The sequence below is a fragment of the Neophocaena asiaeorientalis genome, unplaced genomic scaffold, assembly GCF_003031525.2.
Source record: "Neophocaena asiaeorientalis asiaeorientalis breed wild unplaced genomic scaffold, Neophocaena_asiaeorientalis_V1.1 scaffold546, whole genome shotgun sequence".
In the NCBI taxonomy this organism is placed as follows: Eukaryota; Metazoa; Chordata; class Mammalia; order Artiodactyla; family Phocoenidae; genus Neophocaena; species Neophocaena asiaeorientalis.
Genome location: NW_020175442.1, coordinates 1569505 through 1583738, shown reverse-complemented (window position 1 = coordinate 1583738; position 14234 = coordinate 1569505). Strand labels below are relative to the sequence as shown.

At 43.0% G+C, this 14234-nt stretch overlaps 1 protein-coding gene across 1 annotated transcript in view; it reads right to left on the bottom strand.

Annotated features, from left to right (window-relative positions):
• SYDE2 (synapse defective Rho GTPase homolog 2) overlaps positions 1-2182 on the bottom strand; it is a 35703-nt gene extending 33521 nt beyond the window's left edge. The window contains exon 1 of the mRNA XM_024767891.1: positions 1456-2182. Coding sequence (XP_024623659.1) covers positions 1456-2167 — 712 coding nt within the window. The 5' untranslated portion in view covers positions 2168-2182. The remainder of the gene's footprint in view (positions 1-1455) is intronic.
• Positions 2183-14234: the final 12052 nt, after the last annotated feature.

Sequence of the window (14234 nt, the reverse complement as noted above, 5' to 3'; positions counted from 1 at the left end):
AAGTTTTATACAGATTTTTGTTATGGCTAAAAATTAACTGTCTTAAAAAGAGTTAACTGAACCCAAATCAGTGGAGGTAAAGATATAATAGCACTAAAACGTAATAAATGATTACAAATACTTTACTACTGGAAATGCATATTTTAATATAAACAGCATAAAGTATACCTCTCTTCACAAAAATTTACATTCTACTATCTTTTTATTCAGGTGGAATGGAATAAATTTGAGGGAAATTGACAGGTGTGGGTTAGAGATTTATAGATTCAAAAGAACTTCTCATTTTGTATACACTTGAAGTGAATTATTTGATTTGTCCTCATTGTGTAATAAAAAGTTTTGTGAACTTTGTTTCTCCCCGTTTTGTGTTTATTGGTTTAAAAAGTTAATGTGTACAAACCTAGTCCTGTAGGATTTGTAATTCTTAACAGAGAAACCGCCAAGTACTGTGAATACTTTTACATTTCAGCATTTAATATTTTTTAAAGTATTACTGATATGTAAGTCATTATGTTCACTAAAAGTCTTTAAAAGTGTAGTCCGAAAGATCATGTTGTTTTTGGCTCAGTTTAAAGGTACTTCTTTCACAAGAGAATTCTTTTACTATTTACAACGTAAGAGATTTCTAGAATGGATAACTTAAACCTTCAGTGAAAACTAAAAACCACACACATATAAAATAGGGAGTAAAATCCTATTATTAGGACAAATATACTTTTTACAAATTCCTTTAACTGCCTACACTTTCTTAAAAAGTACATAAGACATACTTTTCTTCTGATTAAAACCCAAGTGCCCTTCATTTTCCACAATAATAAGATTACCTACATTGTTATGTTTTTAGGGGGGAGGGGGAGGGGAGGGAAAGGTGAAGAGAAGAAACGTGAAATCCTACCTGACTAAAAAGAAGTATTACCATGATAGTTTTTTCGGTTTGGTTTGGTTTTGGGTTTTGGTTGTGTGTATCTGTGTACACAAACGCTTCTGACCGGGAGGTGTAATGAGTAAAATGACAGTTTATGAAGCCCATAAAGTCTAACTTGGATCAAATTCAAATTCACAAACTCCACAAAAGTCTACAGATTAGCCCAGAGCTACAAAGAATAAAAGTCAAGGCAGCGCCGGCCAACTCTTAAGCCGAGACTGAAAAGCAAACTGTGGTGAACTTAACCTTTACTCACTGTTGCGCTTAGAACTAGGTACACTGGTTCTTAGAGAAGAAAAAACAAAAACCCCAAGTTCCTCATGCCACTGTCTTAAAAAAACAAACAAATAAACAAACAAACCCGAGATAAGGCATTATACTAGGTAACCTGGAAATGGCATTAGGCTGCCACTGACGTGACCCTCACTTTGGCACCAGCACGTACCGTAGTCTGCAAAACCATACCTTCTTCTTCGCTCTTAAGACAGAAGCCCGGTCGGTAAACACATTTTGATTGCAAGGTATCCTACCTGTCAGCGTAATTCTTTGGTCTGGCGGCACCGAGACGACTTGGCTTTCCCGCATTTTCAAAGCGCCCAGATTTGGAGACGTTGCCTGCGCTCGGGTGACTTCGGGGGGTGTCCTACGAGCGCGACCCTTCATTCCCAGAGACAGCAGGCGTCCTTTGTACATCCACTTCTGCAGCTTCTTGACTGTCACCGCGGGCGGTTTGAGGAAGGGGAGCCCCTCCTGTCCGTCTTCTTTGCCGCGGCTTCCCGAGGAGCGGCGGGGGTCCTCGGAGCTGGGAGGCCGGAGGCCGGAGGGCGCCGCGGCCCGGGAGCTGCCTCCGCTCCAGCCGTCCATCCCGCCTCCACGTGGCGGGGGCTCGTCCGGTTCCCCGCGCGCGCCGCACCTGATCCAGCTGTCGCTCCGCCACCGCTGTAAGGAAGGCGGCTTGGCACCCACGCGGAGGCTGTCGAGGCTTCTGCTGCAGGACAGCCGCATCCGAGGAGTCCGCGGGCGGCCTCCCCCCGACTCCCTCGGAGGCGACCGGGGCGGGGACACCTGCTGCCAAGGGCAGTCGCCGCCTCCCCGCTCGCAGTCTCGGGGGCTGGCTCGGCGGGCCGCCGCGCCGCAGGGGTAAGGCGGCTGGCCCGGAGCCCGGGCTCCCGCAGGGCAGCCGCGATCCGCCCTGCCCCGGTCGCCCTGCCGCCTGCCCGAGTCAGGGGGCAGGTCGTGCATGGCCTGGATCAGCAGATAATAGGCCTCTCGCAACTGGGTCTGCAGCCTGCCTGTCTCCAGACGGCCGCCCTCCGCCCCTGGGGAGGAGCCAGCGGCCGGGGGAGGCGGGGGCCACCGCTCCGCCTCCGCCCCCTCAGGCTCCGGCGCGGGCTGGGAGCCGCCGGGCAGGTTTTCGTAATAGTCGGCGTCGTCCTCCACGCTGCCCTCGGACCCCGGCGGAGCGTGCAGAGAGGCGCGAGTGAGACCGCGGCCCGAGGGTGCGGCCTCCTTCCCGCCGCGCGGCCGAGGCCCGAGCGCCCCCGACCTCTCCGGCCGCCCTCCCGGGACCCGCGCCTCAGGACCCCACGCCTGAGGCGACGGCGGCGGTCGCTCCAGGCTCGGCCGGGCTCCGCCGGCGCGCTCGCGTAGGGGTCCGCCCGGAGCACCCCCGGCATCTCCCTCGGCAGCCGAAGAGGCCGCCACGGTGGCTGCTGTGGCCACCCGGCGCCCGGGCCCCCCGGCGGCACGAGGACCCCGCCTCCCCCGGAGCCTGGACAGCGTCTTCCTCAAAGGGTCCGTCATCCCCCTCCGCCTCAGCAGCCAGGCTCGCCCCTGGTGCGGGGAGAGCTCGGAGTCCCGCTCGGGAGAAAGCCGCGCTCGCGGCGGCGGCTCCCCATGACCGACACTGGCCCTCGCGGGCTCCTCACATTCTTGGCATAACTCTGCCGCGGGACGGGTGGGGGAGGGTGGCGACGCCGCAGAGCGCATGCCCCGGAGCCCCGGGCCGCAACGGGGCGCGCGGGCTGCCGGCTGCTGCTCTGCGGGCGTCGGGCGAGGCAAGGCGGAGGGCGGGGAAGGGAGGTGGGTGAGAGCTAAGGAAGACCGAAGGATGCAGAGAGAGCGTACCGAGGGGTGTGGGGGGTTGCAGTAAGAGTCGAGGCGGGAAAAAGAAGGAGCGGGAGGGTGAGTCTGCTCTGGAGGCTGCAAAGTTCTGGTTGGGGAGACGGAGAAAGGGAAAGTGCCCTCCTGGCTGCCACTCAGTCACCTTCACCACCCTCCGCATTGCCACCACTGCACGAGGCGTGTCCTATAGTGCAAGTCCTAGCTTGAGAGAAAACAGATTGTTTTGACGGATAAGGTATGAGTACAGGTGTATCTCACTTAGTGAAGTGTGTTCTAGAAACGTTCCGAATCATTTTAATTTGTACAGGGAGCTGCCCATTTAAAGGAAATTTGCAGAGATTCCTTTTCAATTAGGAAGAACCCTTCTGCCCAAAAAAATCACCACTGGTGTCTCTTTTTAAAGTCTATTTTTTTCTTCCTTCCTTCCTTCCTTCCTCCCTCCCTCCCTCCCTTCCTTCCTTCCTTCCTTCCTTCCTGTTAATGCATGCTAACACAAAATTAATTGTAGCATAAACCAAAACTTGTAAAACGGAGGCGCAAATATAGCCTCCCCCGTCAACCTAACACTTTGTTTTAATTAAAACTGGGTTGAAAAACAATTGGGTTGAAACTGAGAAACAATGTTATTTGGAAATACCAACTCTCAAAAGCATTAAATTCCATGTTCTGTGTAACATTTGTAAAATACCTTGTGTTGCCACAGAGCAGTGGACCTGTTTGTGGTTGATAAGAATCAATCTGATTTCAGAGTTAAACTTTTTAGCGCTTACGTATTAGAAGGGGCCTTTGTCCGAGTACCTCATAAGTATACTACTAACTCCTAGCACAGTACTTGCACCTAGTAAGTACTCAAGAAATATTTGTTGAATAAACAAATGCTTGCATGAGTGAATTTAACTGACCCTATTTTCAACGATATATATCTATGTAAGTTCCTTTTTTTTTTTTTTTCCTATCAGTCAAAGGCTCCAGCCTCTAAATGTGCTTTGACCTATACTTCCTTTATTAGTACCTAGTCTCTGCATCCTGGAGTAATTTTACCTGCATCTCTATTTGCAGAAATCTTACCCATCCTCTAAGATTCCATTCAGCTGCTTTCTTCATGAAGTCGTCTCTGATCTTCCACATGGACACGATCTCTCTTCCTCCAAACTCCAATAGTACTTTATTCATACCCACTCAAAGTATGTTTATTATTTTTTGTTTTTTACAAGGTGCACCCTATCTCCCATACAAGAAAATTCATAAACTCCTTGAGGGCAGAGACTATTTATACTTGACTTTTATATTCTTCATAGAGTATAACATCTTATACACTGTACATGACGAATAAATATTTTAAAACTAATGTCAACTTTAATTTGAAGGAAGCAAATGACTAATTTCCAGTCTATTGCCTGACTCTCCACTAGACCATACTCTATTGTTGTTTTAAAATTCTTTCAGTGATGTGTAAGAACATACTTTGTTAAATAATCTTAATTCTCATCTAGGAAAATACAGTGAAATGTTACACTACAATTTGCATACATTACTATTTATAGTTCTACACTATTTTTATTCTGTGGAACCAAAGCTATTTAATGAATAGTCAAGGCATAAAATTATGTCCCAGTGAAATATTCCCACAGGAGATGGCTGATGATAAAGCTGCCAATGGTGTCTATAAACACAATTTGATCTCTATCTCAGAAATTGTTTCCATTCCAACTCTTGTTTGCAAAATCTTTTTATTCTTTGTAGTTAACACAGTTGTTAAGAATACCATAAGTTGCATATCTATGTTAAAATGAATAGAAAAATGTAAGGTGGTAGGCCTTGGTTGAACTTCATCCTTAATTCAACTTGTCATCTTGTTGAGTTCAGGAACTATAAAACATTGGCCAGTATAAAATATTATGCAATGTTCTAAGAATGATTCAGAACTAAGTCTGATGCTGTACGGCACAACTGAACTTAAAGTTGCTTTAAAGTTGAGAATGTTCTAACGCATAAATTCCCAATTTTTAAGAAGTATTTTGGGTCACAACAGCAATGTAGGCAGTCATAGCTATGTGACACTATTTAATGACTTTAGAAATGCAAATCCCACTTTTCTGTATGTGCATAACACTTCAATAAGTTTATAAAAATGTAATTCTAAGAAGACAGTGCCCTCAAAACTTACATATGCATATAATTAAGACAGTGACAAGATATGAACATAAGCTATATTGTGTAAAATCCTTTTTGTGTTTTAACAATTTCTACCCTATTCCCACAGTTACCTCAGTTTTCATATGTTTCTAATCAACAGATTCCTATGAAAACTAGGAGGTAGGGATATATTTTCCAGTGTTTGTACTTGCTTCTCAGTGACTTGGAAATCATTCTGTTGCCCCATGAATTAACAACTATGTGTCGGCACTATCACAAAGATAAAATAACTATGGGATAACAGGGCTCTAGTAAGCAGGGAGGTAAACTAGAGATGGGGTCATACTGAATCTAGGAAAAGGCGGGAAAGGCAGGGCAGGTTGAGGCAGAGGGCTAAGTCTAACAGCAGTAGAAGGGAAATATCTAGGTATCTTATGGTTATTTTCTAGGCAATGTAGGGTGCATTTCTCACTGCTACTCAGTCTTCCATTCTTGGTTCTTAGTGGAACCAAAGGCAAGTTTAACTTGGCATTTGCCCAGTTCTCTCTCTCTAAACTGCCTTATGGGGATCCTCTGGTGTAGACCTACATGGTCTGCCATGCAGTTCCATAAATAATTGAATAAAAAGTGCTTCAGCCTAAAGCTGACCACATCACCACTGCCCTGGGAATCAAAGAAGGCATGTCCTCAATAGAGCAATTTTTTCTGTTAGTTTTCTCGTAACAGTGTCTGGCAATTGGTAATATTCTTCACCTCATCCCACACCTCCAACCAAAGTAATAAATAGGAGGCTTTTGCTAAGTACATATGTATTTTCTAATATTTAGAAATTTATAATGTTTTAGAATATTCACTATTTCAGCTTCTCTTATTACATATTTGGGATATGCAGAGTAGCTTGCTCAAGGTCACCATAATAAGTGAAGGGGAATTCAGACCCCATCTATCTGATTCCAAAACCACTACAGCCCTGGGATATTTCCTTGTATAGAAAAAGAGAACAGACATTTTCTACTTGCACTGACTTGAACCTTTGTTTTCATAAATTATTTAGTTGGTTACCTTTCAGAAAAGATTTTATATTTTATGAGCTTTTGTGAAATGCAGCTGAACATTGGAAAGCTGCTTGTTTAACATTTGGAATACTTCTCTGTGCAGTCCTCTTCAAGGGTGTTAGAACTAAATCCTATAATGTATTCCCATTTAACTGTAAATATTAAGCCACAATGTGAAACTGCATCCTGTAAGTGTCATCTAATTTGAAAAGTAGGACAAGCTACAATTAAATACTTTAAAGACAAAATATATGCATCCTTAAAACTACAGGAGACCTCAGATAAGCCCCTTGAAAAGCGAACTGGTATAGCCTGTCTTTCCTAAATGACTTGTGCCTCAGGATAACCCATAGTTGAAGGGAATTTGCTCTTTTGCAGAGTTGTCATTCTAATAACAAGATTTGATGCAATATCAACATTTCTTACCTTAAAGAAATAAGGGCTCTAGGAATAGACCTAGGCAAAAGTCACCAATGACTACTAACATCACAAAGGGAGAAAGAGACAACCTGACACTACACGGCCTCTGATCCAGTACACAACTCCACCTATGATGTATTCTTACCCAAAATGAAACCTGAGTCTGATCAAGATCTGATTACCAATTTCCAGGAATTACAGAGAACAGAGAAACATGTTAGATAGCACCATGGGAATGTGATCACAAAATCCAGACTATGGGAAGCTACAGGTCAGAGGATCCAGTTTCTTCAACATATTAACCAATTACACTGTATGAACTTTCAAAATTTTAATTGGAATCCAGCTTTTCAAATAGATCCTGGCAACTGTTTTAAAGCAATACAACTTTGAGGGCAGCCAAATAATATACACTGCAGGGATGTCAAGAGAATGTTGAAATCTAGGTCCAAGAACTATATAATTCCAAACTCTGAGTGGTATAATGGAAATGATCTGAAATCTGATAGAACTAGTTCAAATCCTAATTTGGTCAATCATATACCCCAAAACCACTGATCATGGTGAACTTTTGCTCATCTTTGCCAATTCCAGATCAGTATTTCCCCTTCCTTCTAAAATTCCACAGCTCTTTTGAAATACCACCTGCTGCCTCTGCTTTTGTAGTCATCTACCAACTTCCCCTTCATTCCTGCTAACATCTACCTCAATATTTCTCTCCACTATTTTTCTTGTCATCACTCTTGGTGATTTCATTATTCACAGAAAGGATCCACCCAATACCCTGGCCTATTGTTTTCTTGAACTTCTCTAATAATCTTGTCCTTCACCCACTTCAGCCACCCAGTCCTAGAGTCATATGTTAGACTTTGTCATAACCAATAACTGCAAACTCTTCAGACACCACTTCCTGTTTTCCAGCTCACTCCCTATAGCACTGCCTGCAACAATACTTTGATCCCACTATCCCTCCAGTCTATCACTCCCCTTCTTGCTTTTCCAGTTTAGATTGCATGGTCTTCGTATAATCAGTCCCTAGCATACATCCTCAACTCTTTTGTCCCTCTTTCCCATTGTCCTACTCATTTGGCAAAACCCCAATCCCTGGTTAAAACTAACTTTCCCACATACTTTGCACTGATACTTGAATGGCGTAATGTGACTGGAGAAAAACATCACAGACTTCAAGTGGTTCCTGGATGCTGCCAAACAACTCCACTGAATAACCCAGTGCATTCATTCTCTTCCCTTTCTGAACTTAATTTTGACACCACCCCCCTCCTCACTCTCAGTTATCACTTTTCTTTTTGTTACACTGAGATAATGGAAACATTCAGGAGAGAACTTCCTTGTTCTTCCACCACGAAATCTACCAGCTGGCATTACCTGATATTCCACCTCCCTTACTCCCTTACATTAGATGGGCTGCCCTGCACCTGCCTGAGGCTAACTTTCTGACCTCTCTCCTCTCCTCCCTCCTCTCCTCGCCCTCCAACACCCCAAACACACTCTTGCCTCAGAGCCTTTGCATTTGTTGTTCCCTCTGCCTGAAATGATTTCATTTCAGGGAACCTTGCCCCCTCCTTCCATTCAGGTCTCACCTCCAATGTTACCTCCTCAGAGAGCCCTTCCCTGACCACTTTACCTAAAATAATACCCCTATCTATTCATTTTGCTTTATTTCTCTCCATTGTACCTATTACTATTTAATACTGCATGAGATGTCCATTTATTTGTTTATGTGACACCAGCAACACCCCCAAATGCTGTAACCTCACCTGGTAGATTAGTGCTCCATACTTATTTGTTGAATGAATGTGTGACTTTCACACCCAAGAGCAAGTTAATATATGTTTCCATTTCCTCCCTGGTAAAATCAGATTGCTACTGTTTAGCAGGGTATAGATGAACCTTAAAAACATCATGCTCGGCAGTTCCCTGGTGGTCCAGTGGTTAGGACTCGGAACTTTCACTACCGTGAGCCCTGGGAGGTTTAATCCCTGGTCAGGGAAGGAACTAAGATGCTGCAAGCTGCACTTTGCGGAGTTGGGGAGGCGGGTTATGCTAAGTGAAAGAGGCTAGACACAAAAGGTGACATATTTTATGATTTCATTTATGTGAACTATTCAGAATAAGCAAATCCATAGAGACAGAAAATGGATTAGTAGTTGCCGGGGACTGGGGGAAGATGAAGATTGATTGCTAAAGGGCATGGGATTTCTTTTTAAAATGATGAGACTATTCTAGAATTAGATTGTGGTGATGGTTGCACAACCTTGTAAATATACTAGAAATCACTGAATTGTAGACTTTAAAATGGTGAATTTTATGGTAAGCAAATTACATCTCATTTTTTTAAAAGAGGCTGTATTTTCCTGCCCTTTTATCTTTATACTCCCAGCTAATATTCATGGAAAATCTCAATGAAAGAAAAATGTTTTAAAGGAACCTTTAAGAGAAGATTGGAGATGCAAATAAGAACAGCTTGGCCGCTGTTTCACTGGGCAAAATCTGTCAGAAATGCTTTCATATACCAAATCCTAGGTTTTCAATAGAGTTTCTACATATTCAACAAATAAATACCAGTGGCTTCTTACTTACAGTTTACTTTTCTCTATCAATTACCAAGTAATAGACTTGGTGTCAATGACCAAATTATCAATATGAAATATTGTCAATATTTGGTAATTATCAATATCAATTACCAAATCTAGACTTACAAAATTAAATAAACAAGAAGACTTTTCTGACCCCCTCAACCTCTCACTACCACCAAGAAAACAAAGACAAAAGCATTTTCGGCATTTAGAAATAACCTCCTTTCATTTCTTACTTGGAAACTCATGGTTCTTTCATGTAAACAAAACCAAAGAGCATTACTTACACTTATAAGCAAGAAACTACAAAAAAAAAGCAACCCATAATTACAGTGAGAGAGGTAAGTAAGTAAACACAGTTTTAGCCTTTTGTATTCTTCTACTGGAGGATTTTGTCTAAAGCACAGGGTAAGGAGCTACTTATTTTTGCAAGAGCAGGGAACGAGTTGAGGGGAAAACCAAACCAAAAACTGCCTGATAACTTTTCTCCTGATTAAAATCATCTTCTGATTATTCAGTTATATGTCAAGAGGGAACTTCGGGTAAGCACTTATTTATTAACTATTTCAGGTAATCCGGAAAGAATGCTAGGCTCTTTTTACTGTATAAAACCAGTTATTTTCCTCCCAATCTCATTTTTGTGAGAGCGCATATAACTATTAATTAATAACTATTAATAACTGTTAATACCTCCATGATTTTACTTTAGAAAAATCTCAATTTTATTTCAGGTGCTGTTTTAAATTGTGGTACATGAATCATTTATGACACATACAAGAGAGGGGAACATAGTATATGCAAGATCAGAAATGCCCATTCAGTGTAGAAGTGGTAGATGCCAAGAAACACATTTCAAGTGGTGCTATGGACTAAATATTTGCATCTTCCCAAATTTCATATGTTGAAGCCCCGATGTGATAATATCTGGCGATGGCACCTTTGGGAGGTAATTAGGTCAAAGGAGTGGGGCCCCGGTTTAATGGAATTACTGTCCTTGTGAGAAGAGACACCAGACAGCTTGATTCCTTTCTCCAAATACAGACCGAGGAAAGTCCGTGTGAGCTTTTCTTAGTCCATTTGGGCTGCTATAACAAAAGTACCAAAGACTGGGTGGCTTATCAACATCAAACATTTATTTCTCACTGGTCCATGGGCAGAGAAGTCCAAGATCAAGGAGCAACAGACTTGGTGTCTGGTGAGAACCCACTTCCTGGTTCACATAGGGCCATCTTTTCTCTGTGTTCTCACGTGGTGAAAGGGGCAAGGAAGCTCTTTAGACTCTCTTTTATAAGGGCACTAAACCCATTCATGTTGGCTCTACACCCATGACGTAATCACCTTCCAAAGGCCCCACTTCCAAATACCACCCAAATACACTGGGCATTAAGATTCAACATACGAGTTTGGGGCGCACAAACATTCAGTCTTTAGTGTGAGCTCCTCTGCAAGCCAAGGAGAGAACCCTCACCAGAAACCAACCATGTGAGCACTCTGATCTTGGATTTCCAGCCTCCAGAATTGTAAGAAAATAAATTTCTATTGTTTGAGCCACCCAGTCTATTGTATTTTTGTTACAGCATCCCGAGCAGACTAAGACAAGTGTGTCCTTTTAAATAGGAGTGCTCTTAAAGTAACATGTTATAGAAGTGGTAAATTGAAGTGGTAAAATATTTAGTCTTATGCATATATGCATTGTATCCTATTTTTCAACAGAGCCCTCAATTCTACATATTCAACTAATACATATAAGTGGCTTCTTTCTTTATTTTTGGCTGCTTTGGGTCTTCATTGCTGCGCGTGGGCTTTCTCTAGTTGTGGCGAGCAGGGGCTACTCTTTGTTGCAGCGCGCAGGCTTCTCATTGCGGTGGCTTCTCTTGTTGCAGAGCACGGGCTCTAGGCGTGCAGGCTTCGGTAGTTGCGGCTCGCAGGCTCAGTAGTTGTCGCTCGCGGGCTCAGTAGTGTTGGCGCACAGACTTAGTTGCTCTGCGGCATGTGGGATCTTCCCAGACCAAGGCTCGAACCCGTGTCCCCTGCATTGGCAGGTGGATTCTTAAACACTGCGTCACCTAGGATGTCCCATGGCTTCTTTATTAAGAGAAGATAAGAGCCTACAAAGTTATCGACAGTGTAATGGTCAACAGAGGGGCCAGTGCCCTACAAAAACTTGGTAATTGTGCTGAAAGATGCTAAAGGGGAGTTTCATGCAAAGACAACTTGATCTCAGACATCTACAACAGAGTCCAAGCTCAGTGCCCACCAGGATCTGGCAGGTCTTATCAATGATTTTACAGTCCAGGGATAGAACCAGAGAACATGCCTGCCTATTAAAAGGGAACAACTGCTTTCCCAGCTCAAGGAATGAAGAACTACAAAGAACCACCCCCTCTTCCTTGTCTCATCGTCCTCTGTTTTTTTTTTTTTTTCTTGCCACGCTGCACAGGCATGCGGTCCCACACCAGGGATCCAACCCATGCCCCGTGCAGTGGAAGTGCAGTCTTAACCTCTGAACCACCAGGGAAGTCCCTCATCTTCCTTTTTTTAACTGACTAAGGAGGTGAATTTTAAAAAATACTATACAGGTTAACTGTGAGTGGATCATCCAAATACATGTACTGGTTTCCAGTTTTTGACCTCTTGCCTTCAAGGAATACACAAAAATTGTTTCCAGAAGAAAGGAAAGTTCAGTGCCATAATTTAAAATAACCTATTGTCGGGCTTCCCTGGTGGCGCAGTGGTTGAGAGTCCGCCTGCCGATGCAGGGGACACGGGTTCATGCCCCGGTCCGGGAAGATCCCACATGACGCGGAGCGGCTGGGCCCGTGAGCCATGGCCGCTGAGCCTGCGCGTCCGGAGCCTGTGCTCTGCAATGGGAGAGGCCACAACAGTGAGAGGCCCACGTACCGTAAAATAAATAAATAAATAAAAATAACCTATTGTCAACCCCAGTATCCAATGGGCCAGTGTCTGTGTTGATGATCAAATTTCCTTCTCCTGCCTTATTTCTCTCATTATAATCTCAGCATCAGCATAGGCTTCATGAATTTTATTGATAGTAAGTGGTTTTACTTCACCTCCTAGTCTGATTCTCACCAAAAGTCTTTGGGAGTAGGTAGAACAGAGACTGTCATAACCACATTCAGATGAGACTCCTGAGACCCAGGGGGAAGACATTTAATGATAGTTAGTCAGGACCAAGGAGGATCCAAGCCCAGTTTTCCAAGCTTCTAACACAAATACCTTCATTTTTAAAAGCATATTTGAATCTGATGAAAATGATTCTTTCTTTAAAATCATAGATAACTTGGAAAATATAGAAAAGAAAAGATAAGTGAAAAAAAACCTCATGTAACCATCCCCCCTACACACACATAACTGCTAAAGTGGAATTTAACTTCACATGGAGGATAGTTACTGCCGGGAAACCATGTTTTTCAATGTTTCAACAATGTCAATAGTAGTTGAATTGAAATACTGTTCTGGTAATACAAAACAATTATCTTAGAATGTGATGTTTTATTATAACAGCAACATGGTACTAGCGAGTGTATTTGATCTAAAATGTCTGCGGAAAGAAAAGGTAAAAACTTACTTTACAACAAGAATTTCAAATGACCATGACCCAATAGGGAATGTCATTTTTACCAGGATCTCTATGAAATTACATTGAAAAAAAAAAGTTTTTTTTAAATGCAGAAGTTCACTAATCTGAAAACTTTTTTTTTTTTACTCTGTACACCAGTCAGCAACCTCTTAATTCCATACCCAAAGATTGTTCAAATAAAAAGGGAACAAAGCTCTGAAACAAAGTTCAATGCATAGTCAAGACTGCCCGGAGGTATGAGAAGTTTTATGTCTCTGTTTACCCCAGGAGTGAATTAAATAAGTGCGTATTTAAAATATGAATCACAGTTATATTTGTTCCACATACTACACACAGGGAGAAACAATAGAATTCTTTCTCAGATATAATTTATTAATGAAAACTGAATGTACACCCACAGGTCCAGATGGATCCCCCTAGAATGCAGTCATGACAAGTACAATAAAATATCTGTGAAGCAAAAAGGCAAACAAGGGTCTTGGGTAAAATGTACACTCTTATCTCTTAATTGTAAAACATGAACAGAATGCATACAACACCTGTTTGAAAACTCTGAAGAGTAAATAGTAGCAGGTGGATTGGGGAAGATCAGAGTTCAAAGGACACCAAATTGGTGGTGAGTTTACCTTTTTTTTAAATTCCAGTACCCCTTGACCTGAATGCAATGTAACCTCACACCTGGAAGTAGGCACTGGGACCCAAAAAAGGAGACCTCCAGGAGAAGCCCATTAGTCTGTCTCATGGAGGTGCAAGGGAACCCCAAATGCTCAGAGAAAGTACAGAAATCCCTGGGTTTTTTTTTCTTCTTTCTGTTCTCTCATGCTCCAGAAACTAACCAGTCCTGTGGTAGTGATGGTAGAGGCCACAATGGCAGCTAAAGAAGCCAACTCTGTAAGGTAGGGAAACTTTCATTTTGAATGGTGGAGCTGTAACCTCCCCCCCTTAGAAGGTGAGACAAACCCCATTGCTTTTTTCTCTCTCTCCATCCTTCTGCTGCTTACCCTGGATGCAAGCACAGTCATAGAAGTAACAGCAGAGAGATGTAACTAACACCTCAGCTTGGTGGCGCACAGACCAAAAAGTGGAGCACCAAGGAAATGAAAAGGACCTGAGAGATTGTGCCATAGAATGGTTGTCTGTGAGTCCCCAAAATTCATATGTTCAAACCTAATGCCCAATGTGATGGTATTAGGAATGGGTCCTTGGGGAGGTGCTTAGGTCATGAGGGTGCAGCCTTCATGAATGGGATTAGTGCTCTTAAAAAAGTGACCCTAAAGAGTTCCCTCACCCCTTCCACCATGTGAGAATACACAGTGAGAGGACAGCCACCTATAAATCAGGAAGTGAGCCCTCATCAGACACCAAATCTGTTGGTG